The sequence below is a fragment of the Lepus europaeus genome, chromosome 17 (genome assembly GCF_033115175.1).
Source record: "Lepus europaeus isolate LE1 chromosome 17, mLepTim1.pri, whole genome shotgun sequence".
NCBI classification, from domain to species: Eukaryota; Metazoa; Chordata; class Mammalia; order Lagomorpha; family Leporidae; genus Lepus; species Lepus europaeus.
Genome location: NC_084843.1, coordinates 34,035,227 through 34,056,854, shown reverse-complemented (window position 1 = coordinate 34,056,854; position 21,628 = coordinate 34,035,227). Strand labels below are relative to the sequence as shown.

At 39.2% G+C, this 21,628-nt stretch overlaps 2 protein-coding genes across 2 annotated transcripts in view; both read left to right on the top strand.

The window, feature by feature from the left end:
- Window positions 1-21,628, top strand: part of LOC133775878 (cytochrome P450 2C5) — a 101,681-nt gene that overhangs the window by 40,764 nt on the left and 39,289 nt on the right. The gene's annotated exons all lie outside the window — the stretch shown is intronic.
- LOC133776383 (cytochrome P450 2C3) overlaps window positions 17,041-21,628 on the top strand; it is a 30,922-nt gene continuing 26,334 nt past the window's right edge. Inside the window, exons 1-3 of the mRNA XM_062215315.1 lie at window positions 17,041-17,241; window positions 19,550-19,712; window positions 21,113-21,262. Coding sequence (XP_062071299.1) covers window positions 17,074-17,241; window positions 19,550-19,712; window positions 21,113-21,262 — 481 coding nt within the window. The 5' untranslated portion in view covers window positions 17,041-17,073. The remainder of the gene's footprint in view (window positions 17,242-19,549; window positions 19,713-21,112; window positions 21,263-21,628) is intronic.

Sequence of the window (21,628 nt, the reverse complement as noted above, 5' to 3'; positions counted from 1 at the left end):
CACTCAACATGGATTAAAGACTTAAATCTACGACCCAAAACCATCAAATTATTAGAGAGCATTGGAGAAACCCTGCAAGATATAGTTACAGGCAAAGACTTCTTGGAAAAGACCCCAGGAGCACAGGCAGTCAAAACCAAAATTAACATTTGGGATTGCATCAAATTGAGAAGTTTCTGTACTTCAAAAGAAACAGTCAGGAAAGTGAAGAGGCAACCGACAGAATGGGAAAAAATATTTGCAAACTATACTACAGATAAAGGGTTGATAACCAGAATCTACAAAGAAATCAAGAAAATCCACAACAACAGAACAAACAACCCACTTAAGAGATGGGCCAAGGACCTCAATAGACATTTTTCGAAAGAGGAAATCCAATTGGCCAACAGACACATGAAAAATTGTTCAAGGTCACTAGCCATCAGAGAAATGCAAATCAAAACCACAATGAGGTTTCAGCTCACCCCAGTGAGAATGGCTCACATTCAGAAATCTACCAACAACAGATGCTGGAGAGGATGTGGGGAAAAAGGGTCACTAACCCACTGTTGGTGGGAATGCAAACTGGTTAAGCCACTATGGAAGTCTGTCTGGAGATTCCTCAGAAACCTGAACATAACCCTACCATACAACCCAGCCATCCCACTCCTTGGAATTTACCCAAAGGAAATTAATTTGGCAAATAAAAAAGCCATCTGCACATTAATGTTTATTGCAGCTCAATTCACAATAGCTAAGACCTGGAACCAACCCAAATGCCCATCAACAGTAGACTGGATAAAGAAATTATGGGACATGTACTCCATAGAATACTATACAGCAGTAAGGAACAATGCAACCTGGTCATTTGCAATAAGATGGAGGACTCTGCAAAACATCATGCTGAGTGAATTAAGCCAGTCCCAAAGAGAAAAATATCATTTGTTTTCCCTGATCGGCGACAACTGAGCACCAAAGGGGAAATCTCTCTCCTTTTTTTTGGTTAGTTGGGCTAATGGTGTGTCGATTTTGTTTATTTTTTCAAAGAACCAGCTCCTGGTTTTGTTGATCTTTTGTATTGTTTTTTTTTTTTTTTTTTTGGTTTCAATTCTGTTTATTTCTTCTCTGATCTTTAGTATTTCTTTCCTCCTTCTGGATTTGGGCTTGATTTGCTGCTGCTTTTCTAAATCCTTGAGATGCATGGAGAGTTCATTTGTTTGGTTCTTTTCCAGTTTCTTGATGTAGGCACCAATTGCTATAAACTTTCCTCTTAGCACTGCTTTTGCTGTGTCCCACAGGTTTTGATAGGTTGTGTTATCATTTTCATTTGTTTCTAGAAATATTTTGATTTCTCTTTTAATTTCTTCGATGACCCATTGTTCGTTTAGGATCATGTTGTTCATTCTCCATATATTTGCATATGGTGTAGAGATTCTTGGGTTGTTGATTTTGAGTTTCACTGTGCTATGGTCTGAGAAGCTGCATGGTATAGTTTCAATTTTTTTGAATTTGTTGAGGCTCCCTTTATGGCCTAGCATATGGTCAATCCTAGAGAACATTCCATGTACTGGGGAGAAATACGTGAACTCTGTGGCTGTGGGTGGAAGGTTCTGAAGATATCTATTAGGTCTATTTGGTCTATAGCATCAATTAGCTCTATTGTTTCCTAGTTGAATTTCGGTCTTTTTGATCTGTCTATTGGTGAGAGTGGGATGTTGAAGTCCCCTGTTACTATTGTATTTGAATCTATATCTCCCTTTAATTCCTTTAGTAATTCTTTCAGGTAGCCAGGCGCTCTGTAATTAGGTGCGTATACATTTATAATAGTAATGACTTCCTGTTGGATAGATCCTTTAATCATTATATAATGCCCTTCTCTCTCTCTTTTAATAGTTTTTATGCTAAAGTATATTTTGTCTGATATCAGGATGGCCACACCAGCTCTTTTTTCATTACTGTTAGCTTGGAGTATCTTTTTCCATCCTTTTACTTTCAGTATTCGTGCATCTTTGCTGATAAGGTGTGTCTCCTGAAGGCAGCATGTAGATGGATTCTCTTTCTCGATCCAATCAGCTAGTCTATGTCTTTTGGTAGTAGAATTAAGACCATTCACATTCAGTGTGATTACTGTTAAGTACTGTCTTTCCCATTCATGTTTCCTAAATGAGCTGTTTATGTATTTTGAACTTTGTTTGTAGGTTACTCTACATTCGCTTTTTTTTTGTAATGAAGTTCTTGTTTTTGTATTTCTGTGTGCAGCACGTCTTTGAGCAAGTGTTGTAGGGTTGGACGCGTGGATACAAATTCTTTCAGTTTCTGTTTGTCGTGGAAGATCTTTATTTCCCCTTCATTCATAAATGATAGCTTTGCAGGGTATAGTATTCTAGGTTGGCATTGTTTGTCTTTTAAAACTTGAAATATATGCCATTGTCTCCTTGCCTGTAGTGTTTGTGATAAGTCTGGGGTGAGTCTGATTAGCTTACCTCTGAATGTGATTTGTCGTTTTTCTCTGGCACATGTTAGGATTTGTTCTTTGTGTGTCACTGAGCTGAATGTTGCCACAATGTGTCGCGGTGAATTTCTCTTCTGGTCTACCCTATTGGGAGTCCTGGCTATCTGTTGAATTTGCCTGTTATTATCCAGCTGCCTTTGTTTGAAATTTTCTGATATTATTTCATTGAAAACACCTTCCAATCCATTCTCTCTTTCCATCCCCTCAGGGGCTCCTATTATCCGAACATTACACCATTTGATTGAACCTCGTAGGTCTCCGACCGTATTTTTTAATTTTTTAATTTCTTCTTCCTGCATTTGAACTGACTGTATTATTTCTGGAAGTTTGTCTTCAAATTCTGATATTCGGTCTTCTATTTCATCTGTTCGATTTCTGAGGGATTCCACGTTGTTTTTTATATGGTCAATTGAGTTTTCCATTTCCAGTATTTCATTCTGGCTTCTCTTCAGGATCTCTAATCCTTGGGCTTGTTTTTTGTTCAGCTCTCGATACTGTTTCTCATTATTTCTAAGTAATCTGATTATTAATTTTCTGAATTCTTTTTCTGGTATGGTTTCAAATTCTTCTTCTTCTTCTTCAGTCTCTGTTATGGTTGTTTTAGCCTGCTCCATTGGCAAGTTTATATGTTCTTCTATATTCTTATTGTGGGTTTTTGTTTTGTTTTTTGGCATTCCGTCTGGGTGGTTTTTCAGGTTGATTTCCCTCTGTTATGGGCTGCTGTGAGTCTGTACCAATATCCAGTGTAAGCAGGCTGCTCTGCCTTCTAGAGTTTGTTTGTTTGTTTGTTTTTTATTTATTTATTTATTTATTGTAACTTGAGTGGGCTGGTGTCAGGGTTTTGAGGTGCCAATCTCCACCCCTTGGGGGCCGGTTTCCTTGTTCCTATATTCACCCTTATGTGTGTGCCTGGGGTTCGTTGGTCAGCCACTCTCACTGCACCTGCTGTGTGAGGAGTGTCAAGTAGCTCCAGACCCTGCTGCTTCCACCTTTGGAGCAGAGGCCAGCCTCCTTTAAGCCTGAATGTAAACAAACAGGATGGCTGCACTCTGCCCTCTGCAGCTCTGATTGTGAGTTGGGCGGCTCCTAAGGATCCTGGCATTTTCAAACCCTCAGTTCGTTCCCCTGGTTCCTGCCCTCTTCCCATGGGCGCTATTCATTTTTTTTTTTTTTAATCTGGTAACTTGAGTAGACTGGCGTCAGGGCTTTGAGCTGCCCTTGCTCGCTGCCCGCCCCTGCACAAGGAGTGTCCTGTTGCTCCACTCCACCTTTGGGCTCCGCCCAAAGTTTGGAGGCAGATTCAGTTCTCCTTTAAGCCCAAATGGAAACAAACAAGATGGCTGCTTCCCGCCCACTGCAGTTCCGATTTGGGGGAGGGATCCTGGATTGTTTAGTCCCTCAATTAGTCCCCCTGAATCGTGCACTCTTTCCACAGGCGCTACTCACTCTGTTCCGTTTTCTATTTCCTCCCCCACTCAGTCGTGCGTGTCTCAGTGTCTGTCCCAGGGTGGGTTGGGGGAGGGGCGGCGGCAGCCAATACAGTGGTGCTGGACGAGCACCCTATCTCACCTCTGCTTCCAGCACTGGTGTGTAAAAACTCCTGCTGGTGTCCTGCTCTTCAGGCATCCGCATCCTCCTCACAGGTCCACCCTGTCTCCCCACTTTCGGAAGAGCTTCCCTTTCCCCAAAACTACAAATTCTCACTCCTCTTTGAACCTTCCCTTCCCAGACCATCGGTGTGCTCCCTCCCTATTCCGCCATCTTGGAGAGCCTCCACATTGATTAATTTTCAAATGTTCTCTCTCTGTCTCTCTCTCTCACTGTCCACTCTGCCTGTCAAAAATAAAATAAAAAAAGAGAGAGAGAAAAAGAATCGTGAGAGGAGGACGATGCAGAACCAATGAAAGGTCCTTTAAGAAGGGGGTAAATTTAGGAGGGTGTATAGGCGAGGGTATGGTGACAAAGAGAAATGATGTCACAACGGTGTCCGATAAAGAAGATGTTGATGACAGCCGGCGCCGTGGCTCAACAGGCTAATCCTCCGCCTTGCGGCGCCGGCACACCGGGTTCTAGTCCCGGTTGGGGCACCGATCCTGTCCCGGTTGCCCCTCTTCCAGGCCAGCTCTCTGCTGTGGCCCGGGAGTGCAGTGGAGGATGGCCCAAGTGCTTGGGCTCTGCACCCCATGGGAGACCAGGATAAGTACCTGGCTCCTGCCTTCGGAACAGCGCGGTGCGCCGACCGCAGCGCGCTACCGCGGCGGCCATTAGAGGGTGAACCAACGGCAAAGGAAGACCTTTCTCTCTGTCTCTCTGTCTCTCTCACTGTCCACTCTGCCTGTCAAAAATAAAAAAAATAAAAATAAAAAAAATACTATAAAAAAAAAAAAAAAGAAGATGTTGATGAAGCAGTTTCCTGAGTGGACAGGAGTGGCTTACTTCCAGATCTAGGTGAAGGTGGTGTCTGTAGGACCTACAAGTTTCCCTTTGAAGCCAGAAGAGAAGAAGAAAGGAGGGCCCTGGATATTAGTAGTCAGTCTCTTTAAAGACTAAATATTAATCTCCCATATCTGCTAGCAGTTGCACTTACGGAATTTATCGTACAGAAATGAAATCTTGTATTCACACAAAACCATGAATGTTCATAGGTTTATTTTTAAAAGTGAAAACCTGCAAACAAGCTGGTTGAACTTCAGTGAGTGAATGGCTTGACAAATTATGTACATCCTCACTGCAGAAGAAAGGATCTACTGATACAGGCAAAACTTTGATGAATCAGAAAGAACGATGATGAGTGAAAAACAGTTCTCCAAGAGGTTGGATATGCTGCCTGATTCCACTTATATGCCATTTTTGAAATAAATAACTTACAGAGATGGAAAACATACCCGTAGTTGCTTGGGGTTAACCAAAGGGCAGAGGCTGGAGGGAAGGAAGACTGCAAGGCTGTAATGGGGCAGGATGAAGGCTCATTGTGGTAATGGAAATGTCACAGATCTTCGCTGTATTAATTTCAATATCCTGGCTGTAGTTTTGTACTGCAGATTTGCATCAAGTTTCTGCATGGAAGAAATGGGTAAAGGATACATGGGATTTCTCTAAATTAGTTCTAAAGCTGCATGTATGTCAACATGGCCACATGACATCAAGATACCTGGTAAAATACTAATCCTGATGTGCCTGTGAGAATGTTTTGGAAGGGATTAGCAATTGAATCAGCAGACTGAGGAAAGAAGAAGCCCCTCACTTCTGTGGGAGGACATGATCCAACCCATTCAATCTTCCCCTTCCTTGGATATTGGAGCTTCTGTAACTGGGACTGTTGGGCTCCAGGACTTCACCTATAGTCCCCCTTCCTCCCTCCTGGGGTGTTCAGCCTTAGACTGGCAGTTACACTGTTGGCTCCTCTGTTTCTCAGAATGGGTACTGGGACTGAATGGCAACACTGATTTTCCTAGGTCTCCAGTTTGCAGATGCCAACTTGTGAGCCTTCCTGGCCTCCATAAATCATCTGAAAAAATTCCTAAAGCAATACCCTCTTATGCATCTCTGCATATCACAGTGGGTTGCTCCTCTGCAGGGTCCTAACACACCCACCTTAAATTTTCACTCTTGGCCAAGGAACCTGGGAAATAGATTTTGAACTCTTATGGTCCCATATAGTCTTCATTAAGGATTTTTATGGTAACCAAAAGTAAAGGGCAAGAGACTGTGTGTTGAATTAAAACCCAAGTTTATCTTCGCACTGAGACTGAGGGGTCAAGGCAAAAACAAACTGTCCTTGACCATTTAGTGTCCCTAAAACCAGGCAGAGATCGCTCACCATCATCAGGAACAGCACTGGTGATCAATAAATTTCACAACCTTTCAGACATCCCAACTTTGCAATGGAAAATCAAAATTTAACAAAAACTGTTTAATACCGTAAATGCCATGTTTAAAATTTCCTGATAATTGCATGATAAAAATTCTATTTCAGGAAACAAAAGCGCTTCAACAAGGAGCTCTGATTTTGACCCGTTGTGTGACTACATTCTCCAAGCCCTTAGTTCATTGTGGCTAATACAAGTAAGGGGTTTCATTAGGTTAATTCTGTGTTTCCTTTTCTCTGTGAGGAGTAAAAGGTTCAGGCAGATGCAGCCCCAGGAAGGTCACATGGACAGAGCCAGGCACAATGCTCACAAACTTTCTTAACAAACAAAGAGATTTCTCTGAGGAAAAGAGCAGAAAGAAAAGGAAAGCAGAGAAAGAGAGAGAGGGGAAAGAGAGTGAGAGAGAGACAGAGTAATTGTTTTAAGTTTTGTTCTTCTACAAGAACTAGGCATATCCTGGGCAGTATATGGGAGTTCTTTGGAGTAAATAAATGTGTTGAATTCCTGGTTTCCCAAAATTTAAAATATTACTGGGGCAGAGCCCATTGTCTTTTAATTAAACTTGATTCTAACTGACATGACGAAGGCTGTGGTAGAGGCCTTCCCAAGGTCGGAAGAAGAAGAGGGAAGGAACCTGTCCTGGGAATGAAATGTAGTTGTTATCTGCTTGCCTGTGAATGCTGCAACTTTAGTCCCTGTCTGCTTTTATGTAACCATTTCAGCTTCTGCTTGTTAGTACAGAGCAATGATGTTGACCTTTGCTGGACAGCTACAGCTCAGTACGAGTCTGGAGAAGAACACCATCAACAACTATGTACCCATGTGCAGCACTGTACCAATTCCTGTGGTCACCATGTAACATGAGAATATCCAATCAAATGTATGCATGTAACCATATAAGGAAGACAAAGGGGCTAAACCATATAAAAGGGAAAACCCTTCTTGTTCAGAACTCAGGCACTTAAACAAGAAATTCCAACCTGGGCCTTATGCTGGCATAATTCAAGACTACTTCCTATTAAAAGGCCATGGTGAACATAAATTCTGCCAATCCTGCTACATTACAAAGGGGAGAATTCTTCTGGATGACCATTTTCACTTATGCATTGCAGGAGTATTTTAATATTAAAAAATTTAAACAAAATATTTAAGGTCATAGTGACACATGGTGATACTAATTACCCAGCTATCATTTGTGGTATGCAATATATTTGAAACTCTTTCTAGTTCAGAGTTCACAAGTTATAAAACCTGAATTGAAGTCTTTAATTTTATTGTTTTTATTTTGTTATTGTTTTTATTTTGTTGTTGTTTTATTTTGTTATTTTTATTTTGTTATTGCTTTAACAATACAAATGCATTCAATTCTGATTCTAATTTTCTTGATCTGAGAAATTTGATTTATGGGATACAAAAGAGAGCATATTCATTAAATTGCTTCACAAACAAGACTCATTATTTTAAAATTAGGGTAAGTAGCTTATTTTCTTCTTAAAAGTGCTTTAACTTCCCCATGTATTTTATTTAGAAATCTAATAGTGAGCTTTCAGAAGACTGGTTTTGCATTAGACTCTTCAGAGTTATGATATAAAGAGTGTCCTTTGTATCTCATCACCTTTAAATCATGCTCTGAGGATATTGTGTGCTTGTCTGGAATCCGGACATGGTCTTCGTAAACCGAGGCCTTGTGATGTAACCCCGTCCCCTCTACTCTCCAGCTCACACACCAGGTGTGTGAGCCTTGTTTCTCTGCAGCTTCAGAGGCCGTGGAGGGAAGCTCCTGACCATCAGGCCATCTTTGGTGGCCTTCTCTGAAAGTGATCCTGCTGCAGGACTGAGCAGCTCAGCACCCGCGGTGCAGAAGACGGAGCAGTGCTGGGAGTCCTATGCTGGGCTCTGGATGTGCATGGTTTGTGTGGGACTTCTTCCCCTCTGCCTGCTATTGTATGAGGAATCCTCATTACTGAAAATCAGGGAGACTGAGAAAGAGGTAGAGCCAGAGACAGACAGACAACTCCTCTGTTTCACTTCTCAAATGCCTAAAACAGCCAGTACTGGGCCAGGCCAAAGCCAGGAGCCCAAATTCAATCTGGGTTTCCTTAGTGAGTGGCAGGGACCCATGTACTTGAGTCATCGCCTGCTGCCTCTTAATATGCAGATTAGCAGGAAGAGGGAGTCAGTTTCAGAGGCAGAACTCCAATGCAGACACTCTGATGTGGCACGCAGGCTTCCCAAGCAACATCTTAACTCCTGCACCAAATGCTTTCCTCTCTTTTCTTTCTTTCTTTTTTAAAATACTTATTTATTTTTATTTGAAAAGCAGGGTTACAGAGAGAGCGAGAAATCTTCTATCTGCTGGTTTTGGCCCCAAAATGGCCACAACAGCCAGAGCTGGGTAAGACTGAAGCCAGGAGCCAGCTTCTTCCAGGTCTCCCACCTGAGTGCAAGGGCCCAAGAACTTTTCCCAGGTGATTAGCAGGAAGCTGAATCCCAAGTAAAGCAGCCAGGTGTTGAACCCACAGTCTGATACGGATGCTGGCATCCCAAGTTGCAGCTTAACCACAATACTAATCCCTTTTGTAATTTTCATCATTGCTATTTTGCACCTAGTTTTTTATAGAAATAATTCCTTTTTAGTCTTTACATTTACTTAATTTATACTGGTCATTTGGTAAAAACGCTCAAGATCTTTTCTTCTGCCTTTTTAAAGTAAACAAAAAGTACCTTGTGTTTATATTTTGAATAATTAAAAATACATTATGTTTGCTTTTAGTCATTATGTTATCAGAACAGTATGTTTGCCCACACTGTGCAGTAAAGCACCAGAAGTTATTTCTCCCATCTCACTTTAATTAATACCATTAATTAACCTTTCCTGTGCTGCCTTAAGCCTCCTCCCCCAGCCTCTGGTAACCATTATTCTACTCTCAATATCTGTGAAGTCCACTTAAGATTCCACAAATATGAGTGAAACTATGTGGCGCTTGTCTTTCTCTACTGTGCTTATTAAACTTAACGAATAAGAGAGGCACTTTTCTTAAATTCGTATTTATGATTTTTTATTAATATGAGGTCAGATTTCATGTCAGTACTACATACAAGTCTAAGAATATAATTACACTGCCCTCCCTTTTTCTTCATTTTAAAAAAATTTTTGTGATAATATATTTTAATTTAATTTATAGTCACAGGCTAAATGTTCCACTACCTCAAGGCTTCAACAACTAAAAAGCATAAAGATCACTGTTCATCAGGAATAGATAAAGGCTATAAAAATAATCAAATCCCAAGATGTCAAAATCACTCATATACATTAATTCACTTGTGCTGTATGTGTTAGCTACCACAAGTTTGGCAAAACATGTGGTATGTGCCTTTTTGGTTCTGGCTTATCTCACTAAGTATAATGGTCTCCAGTTGCAACAATTTTGTCACAAAAGATGGGAGGATTTCATTCTTTTATGTCTGAGTAGCATTCCATTGTGCACATATACCACATTTTTTTATCCAGTAATCATTTGATGGACATCTAGATTGATTCCATAAATCTTAGCTATTCTGAATTAAACTGCTATAAACATGGGGTACAGGTAATTTTTTCATGTACTCATTTCACTTCCTTTGGGCGTTTTATCAGGAGTGGGATAGATGGGTCACTTGAGAGATCTATTTTTAGTTTTCTGAAGAATATCAACATTGTCTTTTTTTTTTTTTTTCTGATGGCCGGGATTTTGTCAACAATTCTGTTTTGTTTTTTTTTTATTTCATAAATGTGAATTTACAAAGTGCAACTTCTGTATTGTTGTGGCTTCCCCCCCCCCCAACCTCCCTCCCTCCCATGGCCCTCTCCTCTCCCTCTCCCTCCCCCTCTCCCATCCCGCCCTTTATCGAGTTTCATTTTCAATTACCTTCATATACTGAAGATCAACTTAGTATATACTAAGCAAGGATTTCAACAGGCTGCACTCACACAACCGCACAAGGTATAGGGTATTGTTCGACTAGTAGTGTTTTTATGTTTCATAGCAAAACACATTAAGGACAGAGATCCTACATGGGGAGCATGTACCCAGTGACTCCCGTTGTTGATTTAACAATTGGCACTCTTATTTATGACGTCAGCAATCACCCGAGACTCTTGCTAGGAGCTGTCTAGGCTATGGAAGCCCCTTGAGTTCACTGACTCTGAACTTGTTTAGTCAAGGCCATATCACAGTGGAGGTTCCTTCCTCCCTTCAGAGAAAGGCGCCTCTCTCCTTGATGGCCTGTTCCTTCTGCTGGGGTCTTGTTCACCAGGATCTTTCATTTAGATTGTTTTTTGCCACCGTGTCATGGCTTTCCATGCCTGTGAGACTCTCATGGACCTTTTAGCCAGATCCGAATGTCCCAAGGGTTGATTCTGAGGCGGGAGTGCTGTTTTGGGCCTTTGCCATTCTATGAGTCTGCTGTGTGTCCTGCTTCCCCCGCAGAATCATTCTTTCCCTTTTAATTCTATCCTTCATTATTTGCTTACACTGGTCTTATTTGTGAAATCTCTTCGACACATACCCTATCTTTTTGATCGGTTGTGTATTTATACTTATCACTTTACCAAGTGCGCTGGGATTGGTACCTGCCTCCTTGGTAGGATTGAGTTGAAATCTCCTGGCACATTTCTAGTGCCACCATTGGAGGTAAGTCCGAGTGAGCATGTGCCAACCTATATATCTCCTCCCTCTCTTATTCCCACTCCTATGTTTAACAGAGATCACTTTTCCGTTAATTTTAAATGCCTAAGAATGATTGTGCATTGATTACAGAGTTCAACCAGTGGTCTTATGTAAAACAAACAGCAACAACAACAACAACAAAAATATTAAAAGGAATAAAATAGTAAGTTGTTCCTCAACAGTCTAGACAAGGGCTAATCATGTCATTGTCTCTCATAGTGTCCATTTCACTTCAATGGGTATCATTTAAATGCTCGTTTAGTTGCCATCAATCAGGGAGAACATATGATATTTGTCCCTTTTGGACTGGCTTATAATGGCTGTATCGGTTTACATTTCCACCAGCAGTATATTAAGGTACCTTTTTATGGGGCATTTGCTAATTTTTTGTTTTTGTATGATAGCCACTCGAACTAAGGTGAGGTGATACCTCATTTTCATTTCTATCTGTATTTCACTGATGGCTAGTGATCCTGAGCATCGTTTCATGTGTCTGCTGGCCATTTGTATGTAATCCTTTGAAAAATGCCTCTTCATGTCCTTTGGCCATTTCTTAACTTGTTTGCTTTGTTCTTGTTGAGTTTCTTGAGTTCCTTATATATTCCAGATATTAGTTATCCATTAGGTGTTTTGTTTGCAAATATTTTCTTCCATTTTGTCAGTGGCCTCTTCACTTTGTTTAGTGCTTACTTTGTTGTAAAGAATCCTTAGCTTCATATAACTCCAGTTGTCTATTTTTGCTTTTATTTCCTATGCTCTGGGATCTTGTCCAAGAAGTCTTTGCATATGCCAATGTCCTGAAAAATTTTCCCTAGATTTTCCTCCAGTAATTTGATGGTTTCACATCTCAGGCATAGATTCCTGATCTATTGTGAGTTGATTTGTGCATAGGATGTAAGATATGGATCTTCTTTCTGCGTGCAGAGATCCAATGTTCCCAACACTATTTGTTCAACGAGACTGTCTTCTCTCCTGAGAGTGATTTTAGCTTCTTTGTCAAAGATTAGTTGGTTGTAGATGCATGGACTAATTTCTGGAGTGTCTAATCTGCTCTATTGTTCTTCATGTCTATTTTTGTTCCAGTACCAGGCTGTGTTGATTATAACAGGCCTGTAGTATGTGTTGAAATCTTGTATTGGTATGCATCTGGTTTTATTTCTATTGTTTAAGATTTCTTTGGCTATTTGGGGTCTCACATTTCCACATGAATTTAAGGATCATTTTTTCTAAGTCTGAGCAGAGTGTTCTTTCTAAGTGTTTTGATGGAGGTCATATTAAATCTGTAAATTGCTTGGATGATATAAATTTCAATCCATGAATGTGGAAAACTTTCCCATATTTTTGTCCTCTTCTGTTTCTTTCATTAATGTTTTGTAATTTTCATTGAAGAGATTTTTCACTTCCTTGGTTAAAATTATCTGACAGTATTTATATACTTATATTTTTTGTAGTTATTGTGAATGGGACTGTTCTGATAAGTTCTTTCTCAGAGTAATCTTAGTGTATACAAATTCTATTGATTTTTGTGCATTGGTTTTATATTCTGCAATTCTGCTGAATTCTTTTTTGAGTTCTAGTAGTTTCTTAATGAAATTTTTTGGCTCCTCTATCTAAATGATCACGTCATCTGTAAAAAGGGATAATTTGAGTTCTTTTTTTCCATTTTGTGTCCCTTTGATTTCTTTTCCTTGCCTTTTGGCTCTGACTTAAATTTACAAAAATGTATTGAGTGGTAGTTGTGAGAGTGGGCATCCTTGTCTGGTTTCAGTGTCAGTAGCAGTGCTTCAAGCATTTCCCCATTCAATGATACTGGCTGTGGGTTTGCCATATATTGTCTTCATTGTGTTGAGATATGTTCCTTCTGTACCAAAATCTTCTAAAGTTTTTATCATAAGGAGCCACCGTTGTGGTACATGGGTCAAGCAACCACCTGTGACACCAGCTTCCCATTTGTGTGCTGGTCTGAGTCTTGGCTGCTCTATTTCCTATCCAGCTCCCTAATAATGAACCTGGGAAAGAAGTGGAGGATGACCCAAGGACTTGGGCCCTGCATCCATGTGGGAGACTCTAATGAACATCCTGGCTCCTGGCTTTGGCCTGACACAGCCCTACCAATTGTAGCCATCTAAGGAGTGAACCAGCAAATGGAAGATCCCTTTCTCTCTGTCCCTCCCTTTCTGTAACTCTGCTTTTCTAAGTAAATAAATCTCAAAAAGGCTTTTATCATGAGAGAAACTTGTGTTTATCAAATGTTTATTCTGCATCTATTGAGATAGTCATATGGCTTTTATTCTTCATTTTGTTAATGTGATGCATCATGTTTATTGATTTGCATATGTTGAACCAACCCTCCATCTGTGGCATAAATCATATAATGTAAGTTTGGTCAAGGTACATGATCTTTTTGATAAGTTTCTGGGTTTGAATAGCTAATATTTTGCTGAGCATTTTTCATCTGTGTTTGTCAGGGATATTGGTGTACAGTTCTCTCTCTGTTGTATCTTTGGTTTTGGAATTAAGGTTATGCTGGCATCAGAAAAAGATTTTGGGAGGATTATCTCACTTTTCATTGTTTTTTGGTTTTTGGTTTTTGTTTTTATTTTTGACAGGCAGAGTGGATAGTGAGAGAGACAGAGAGAGACAGAGAGAAAGGTTTTCCTTTGCCATTGGTTCACCCTCCAATGGCCGCCGCGGCCAGCGCACTGCGCTGATATGAAGCCAGGAGCCAGGTGCTTCTCCTGGTCTCCCATGGGGTGCAGGGCCCAAGCACTTGGGCCATCCTCCACTGCACTCCCGGGCCATAGCAGAGAGCTGGCCTGGAAGAGGGGCAACTGGTACAGAATCCGGCGCCCCAACCGGGACTAGAACCCAGTGTGCCAGCGCCGCTAGGCAGAGGATTAGCCTGTTGAGCCACGGCGCAGGCACTTTTCATTGTTTTTAACAGTTTTAGAAGAATTGAGGTTAATTCTCCTTTAAAGTTTGGTGGAACTCAGCGGTGAACCCACCAGTTCTGGGCTTTTTCTTCTTGGAATGTTCCTTTTATTGAATCTATCATGGTTAGGTATTAATAAGTTGGTTTTCTATGTCTTCATACCTCAGTTTTGATAAATTGTATGTGTCCAAAAATCAATCAATTTCTTTTACATTTTCCAGTTTGTTACCATACATCTGTTTGTAATAATTCCTGATGAGTTCTTTTTTTTTTTTAAATTTTGGTGGTTATCAGCTGTTACAGCTACTGATTCACCTCTGATTTTTTTTTTAATTTGAATTATCTCCCCCCTCTTCTGTTAGCTGTGCTAATGATTTCTCAATTTTGTTTATTTAAAAAAAAAAACAGCTCTTCATTTCACTGATACTTTGAATAGTTTTTTATTTCCATTATTCTTCTCTAATTTTTATAATTTCTTTCCTATTTCTTATTTTGAGCTTCATTTGTTCTTTTTTTCTCAGTATTTGAGGTCTTTGTTAAATCATTTACTTTATACATTTCCAATTTCTTGATGTAGGGACTAATTGCCGTAAAATTTTCTTTTACTTCTTTTGCTATATCTCATAAGTTTTGATGTGTTGTGCTGTTATTTTTATTCATTCAATAATTGTTTTAATCTCCTTTGATTTCTTTTGTGATGCACTGTTCATTCATTAACATTGTTCAGTCTCTACATTTTTGTTTATTTTCTGGAGAGTTGGGATATCTATGGGATTTTATGAGACTGGCTTTTCTCCTCTATTGCCTCTGGCTTTTCCATGACACCATTTAGAAAAAAAAAAAAAAACACCCTTCTTTTGGAGAAGTGAAAGGTAATGTTTAGTGGGAATTTCCACATTTTTTTAAAACTTTTATTTAATGAATATAAATTTCCAGTGTACAGCTTATGGATTACAATGGCTTCCCCCTCCCATAACTTCCCTCCCACCCGCAACCCTCCCCTCTCCCGCTCCCTCTCCCCTTCCATTTGCATCAAGATTCATTTTCAATTCTCTTTATATACAAAAGATCAATTTAGTGTAAAGGTTTCAACAGTTTGCACCCACATAGACACACAAAGTGAAACATACTGTTTGAGTACTAGTTATAGCATCAAATCAAAATGTACAGCACATTAAGGACAGAGATCCCATATGAGGAGCAAGTGCACAGTGGCTCCTGTTGTTGACCCAACAAATTGACACTCTAGTTTATGGTGCCAGTAACCACCATAGGCTGTCGTTATGAGTTGCCAAGGCTATGGAAGCCTTCCAAGTTTGCCGACTCTGCTCATATTTAGACAAGGTCATAAAAGACAGAGTGAGGATAGTAACCAATGATCCTAAGAGTGGCATTTACCAGGTTTGAACAATTATACAGCATTAAGTGGGGAAGAGGACCATCAGTACACACAGGTTGGGAGTAGAGCCATTGGTGGTAGAGTAGAGGTTATGATTACGAAGGAATGAGGCCCAAGTGTGCTAGACAGGGTCTAGAACAAAGGACAGAGTCATTATTAGAGGAGCTAAGAAAGGTGCTGTCTAAGCTACAAGTAATTTTTCTGATTGAGAGGCAAATAGAACCTGATAGAAGGGGCTTGATAATAATCTGGTGGGCTTTAGGCCTTGTAAGTGAAGAGGTCCAGACCTATCTACCTCTTCACATGGGGTATATCCTAAGGGAGGTGTGAACCTCCTAGGGGAAGGCACTCTGTTGACTTTCATTACTTGGCTGGCCTGGGAGGAGAGCTGGCCAGGTAAAGGCAGGGGGCATCTCTAACAAGAAATTTACAGTTCTGCCTGCAATGTTGCTGACCCTACTTGACCATCCCCTCAGCTGCAGTGGTCACTTTGGAAGTTGGGCTGAGTGAAGGGCTTTTCAGCTTAGAGACGATAAGATCTGTGGCTCTGACCTGGGCATCCTTCGACTCCAGGGCAGGTCCATTTCCAGTGATCCAACTCTTGGCAGAGCTGCCAGGGCTCTTCACAAGCTGACTTCTGCTGAAGCCCAGGCTTACCACATTGAAAGCCACTGCAGTGGACTGGCCTGTTGGGTCTCCTTGAGGGCAGATCACTGTACAGATCAGCCATTAATAGGCCTGCCACCCATTGCTTCTGATGCCGAGCTTTCTTTTCCTCCTGGTTTGTGTTCAAGCAGACCAGAGGATGCAAGTCAAGGGAGTGCCCGTGTCCCATCTCTAATCTTCGGTGGCCTGATCTACAAGTCTATAGTCACAGGCATGTTCTGTAGTAGTTTTTCTAAGGTAGACAATGCCCATGAGGAAAATTATATTCTCACTTTAAAACTTCCTTTCCCTTTGGTCTGAAAGGGAGGTTTTTTCTACTTACTGCTTACTTCGCTGATGGCGAAGTGAATCTAGCTATGAGATTATTATTTAAGTTCTTATTTTGGCTATGCTATTACAGAAAAATGTTAGCCATCTCTTGTATTAGGTCTAAAGATTAAATTGTGTGTCCTATAGATTCCTTCATAATAGAATTAGTTTCCTACCTTGAAGAGAATAGAGAAATGAAAGAACAAGTTGGGCTTAGAATAGAGAAATGAGGGAGCAAGTCCTAGATCGCTTGCTGACAATAGCAATATCACATGAATACTTAGCAAACCGTTTCAACCATTAGATAAGAACTTAAGAAAACATTTACCAGAAGGTCCAATGCCTTCTATAAATTTTCAGAATCATGTATTTGAAAACACCTCTTAAATATCTAACATGGTGTAGTTTGTTTAACCAGTAAACTTAAGCACAACCATCTAAAATGTTTTTAGTTTCTTTCTACCAACCAGTTTAAAACATATGATACACAGATTCAGGTCACACAAATTAAAATGTATCTTTGATTGGGGAATTTCCACATTTAAAATGACTCTTTTTTTCCCTACAATAAGACCAAAGTGTACTGTAGATAAGCAATGTTTATTGAAGGTTCAAAGATTAGTACATATTTGGTGATAAGATTGTTGTGCATTTATAAAGTCTTTGAATGCTCAGCTTTGCACTGCATTGACACAGCCATGGATCTCCTCATTATCTTGGGGATTTGTCTTTCTTGTGTAGTTCTTCTTTCTCTGTGGAAGAAAACCCATGGCAAAGGGAAGCTCCCACCTGGGCCCACTCCTCTCCCAATTGTTGGAAATCTCCTACAGCTAGAAACTAAGAATATCAACAAATCCTTAAGCATGGTAAGTGTGATCAATTTTCTCTCAGTTGTTTACAAAGAGTGAATAAGACTGTCTGTAACAGGAAAAGATTTTCAAGGGAATATTGAAGAGAATGCTTTAAAGGAAATTGTCCATTGGATACATAGACGTAATTTGAGAATGTATATAGCTAGAAGCATTAGGGGGTCCTTTACCTTTCTGGGTTTGTTCTGAACTCTTCGATTCACACAAGAAAATAAATCAAGGAGTAGATATATATAAACGGAGCAGGTAACCAGATTTATTGAAAGCAATGTTACACACTCATATGTGAGTGTAAGCAACCTCTCCTCATGAGGAAGGGAGGACTGCTACCTCTGTAAAAATGTATAGGAAGCAGTGTCTGGGACAAGGCCTAGCTAAACGTTCAAAGGGGCAAAGTTTTGGCAGAGCATGAGTACCATTCACTTACATGTTCCATTTTGGGGATCTCAGAAGGGGCATGGCATCTCCTACCTGTGGGGTGGAGCACACCCATGGTCATCTTTAATACAGTGTGTTGGTGTATGGTGCATGATGGGGAATGAGTGTGGCCAGCCTGCAATAATATTGGAAATTTCCAGTCAGCCAGTCAGGGGTGGGGTTTGTGGTATATGCACACAGATACTGCTAGCAGTCCTCAGGTTCTCCTCATTCAGCAGCTATGTACCTATTCACATCAAGAGGGAAAGAGATCCATGAAGGGTAGAGAGTGGGTAGAGTAGGAAGTATCAATATGCTCTTAAATCTGTATATGTTAAATATGTGAAATTTGTTTAACATATAAATTTTTAAAATTTTAAAAAAGAATAAAAAAGAAATTGCCAAAGTGGGAATTCTCTGTTCAATTTAGATTCTCCTTACAGTGATTATTCTTTGGTGAAGTCTAATTTATGTAAACGTGCTTTAAGTTTAAACATTCTTCTGATTTGCAGTCATAGCAGTAAATTTTCCTAAGGCATATATTAATTTGAAGTCAAGGAAATAAATAAATGATTAAGAATTTTCAGTCTTATGATTGTTGTTAATTGATTAGCCAATGATGTCTCTTGTCCAAGTTGTTCCATAGCATCAGCTATCTAAAACCTGAAGGAAGTATAAGAAATATGTCTTTTCCCTAAGGAAGTAGGTGCTCAGAGTTCTGCTCTGGGATGCTCCTTCTTCCTGTGCTTTGGGGTCTGGATTTGAAGAGAATGTATCAACCCCTGAGATCATTTACTTGTAGCAGGGTCCAGAATGTGTAGTTCTTGCTACTATATCAGTATTAATATTTAATATAATAATAAAAACATCAATATTTTAATATTGATTTTCATCAAAGAGGAATTGATTCCAATAATATATTTAAAGGAATTTTATTTCAGTATTTGCCTTGTGAAAAGATCATTCTGGTTGCTTCATTGTGAATCATTTGTAAGGTAGCAAAAGAAGTTCATCATGAGGAAGTGGAAAGAGTATGGTCCTATATCATTTAGGATATGACATAAGATGATGTGACAGAAAAACCCCCAAAGTACTTGAGTAAATGAAGATAGGAGCTGATTTCCACCAAACTTAATGATCTAGAAGTGAGTGTTGATGGTGCCTCAACTCCATGACGTTCCTATGAGAACCAGTTTTCTTTAGTCTTAAAATTCTACTGTCCCATGCCCCTAATCTATTGTTTTCATTGGCATTGTTATAGTGAGGGTTTCCCCACGCTATCATTTCAACCCATAAGTATGAAGAAAGGGGAAAGCAAACAATAATTTTTAATGCAACAAAGTAGACTTTCCACATATCACTACTGCTGACTTCACTTAGGGAGACACAATTAAAGGGCTATTTCTAGCTTCAAGTGAAACTGGGCAACGTCTATGATCAGGATTTTATATTCCCCATTATTAGTAAAACCTAGGAGTTTCTGGTTCTAAAATGAAAATGCAGAAAGTGGATAAATGTACACAATTATTAATCTAGGAATATATAATTCATTGTATTTTCAGAATGGAAGGAGAAATTCCTTATAATAGCAGAATGGTAGAAAAAAGGTAATAAAATATTATAATCAAATGCATTATATAGCCCATGTCACATAGCAGAAACTTAGTATAGGATAAATATTGATGGTGATAATAATAAAAGAAATGTTAGCAAAATGATAATAATTAAAATTCAAACAATTTTTATTAAATTAATGGTTTTAAAAGTTAAAATCTTCTGTTGAGTGGATGCATATGAAATGTCTTTTTAATAACATTAAAGTTATTTCTATCACTTATCTACATTTAACTTTTTAAATTCTTGCCTCCTTTTGCATTTCCTCTTCCAGCTAGCAAAAGAGTATGGGTCTATATTCACCTTGTATTTTGGAATGAAGCCCACTGTGGTGTTGCATGGATATGAAGCAGTCAAAGAGGCCCTGGTTGATAGGGGAGAGGAGTTTTCTGGCAGAGGAATTTTCCCAGTGTTTGACAGAATCACCAATGGGTTAGGTATGCTACTGTTTGGGGAATATGCATGGATTTGTGAGTTGAAGACTCCATATAGGCTAAGAAATTGAGAAACTATAAACATTTGGAGAAACTTCTGACATACATTTTTCATTATTTCATGGAAAGTGTTTGAATATTTAGTCTACATGAGATCCTTAATTTATTTGTGAAATCCATGAATGTGACACATTAGACCCCAGGAACATAAAATTCAGTGAATGTAAGCCACCAAATCATTAATGTTATATGAATTTTGGTTAAGATACATTAATTTAAATGATCACCAGCTAAATTAATTATATAGGAGATTGAGAGGAGAGTACAAATAAATGATGGAATTATCCTATTCACCAAAGATGTAGCTTCCTGACCTGACTCATAGGGGCCAAGGGAATATTTTAAAAAGTTTACATTATAAGCAAGGAACCAACATAGTTTGGTATATTTCCAGCCTTCCCTTCTATCATGTTTTCTTCTCAAAATGCATAAGAAATGTTTGACTTCAAATGAATGCAAAGCCTAAAGCAAAGATATATTATGATAAGAGGATTGTGAAGGAACCTATAGTGAATAGGGTTTGGAATTGATATTAGAAAAAGACTTTTTGAGTTAATAAGTATTTGAATTATTTTCCATTTTTTTCTTGGAGTTGTCCTTAAACTTCCTGATCACCTGATGGGTCACTAAGGTTTGACAAAATAGAAAAGGTCCCAAATGGGTCCTCTTCTCCACAATATTCTCCAGGTAGATTCTTGGACAATGATATACAATCCTATTATTCTCTCAATTTTATCTTGACTCTGGAATTCTGATGCTGAAATTCCTTGGAGCTAATACCACATTTCCTAAAAGAGATTAAGAAAGAAAAATTAAATAATTTTTAAATGAGAATTGCCTGGGAGGGTATCCTTTATCTGAGGAATAGTGTGAGAGTCCTTCTAAAGCAGAAAAGTCATTTGACTCTTGAGAATTTCTTCCCCTGGTAGTTTTTCCTAAAATTCACTTACAGTGAGAAAGGTCATCTTTGAGAAATTAAATCTCTGACTTGGACTCAACATGATTTTTTAGATTTCTGATCATTGAGAAAAGATTTTGCTTCCACCATTTTCATCATCCTTGTCAGTAAACGGTCATTGAGTGAAAGTACTTGGCTTGCAGAGTTATTACAAGGTTTCAAGGCTGATGGATGATGAAGCGCTTAGTAATCTGCAAAATCTAGAGTCCCAACTGTAGAATATCAGGTTGAGTTGAAAGAAGGGGCAGGAGAGTTAAGGCTCAATGGCAATTCCTTGAGTTGACATCACTGCCTATGTCTCTATCAATTTTTACAATGAGTACTCTCATCTAGAATTCATAACCATGGATGATATTCAACTGTGTGTGTGTTTAAATCCTGATAGGAATTGTTTTCAGCAGTGGAGAAAAATGGAAGGAAACCCGGCGTTTCTCCCTCACAATTTTGCGGAATCTGGGGATGGGAAAGAAAACTATTGAAGAGAAAATTCAAGAGGAAGCCGCATGTCTGATACAAGCATTAAGAAAAACGAATGGTGTATATTTCTTTATTTCTTTACATAATTAAGACAAGTGTTTGGGTATTACAAGTAGCTAAGAATGATATGGTGGTGTATATAACAGAAGCTCAATGTCTGCTCACATAAGTGGAGAAAGAGGTAAAGCAATTGGCATACCAGCCTTTTCAGACACCATAATGAGAAAGTCTCTGATATCTTCCATATTTGGTTTCTAGTGTCATGCATTGTTTATGTAACCTCTTTGGTCACAAAAGCAGAAAAGAACAAATAGTGTTGGACCAGAAATGCAAAATTTCCATCATACCCATAAGCTATAGTTTTGTAACAGTGCCCGCATATCTGTAAGAGGAGTTGGAAAATATGATGAGCTATGTGCACAGG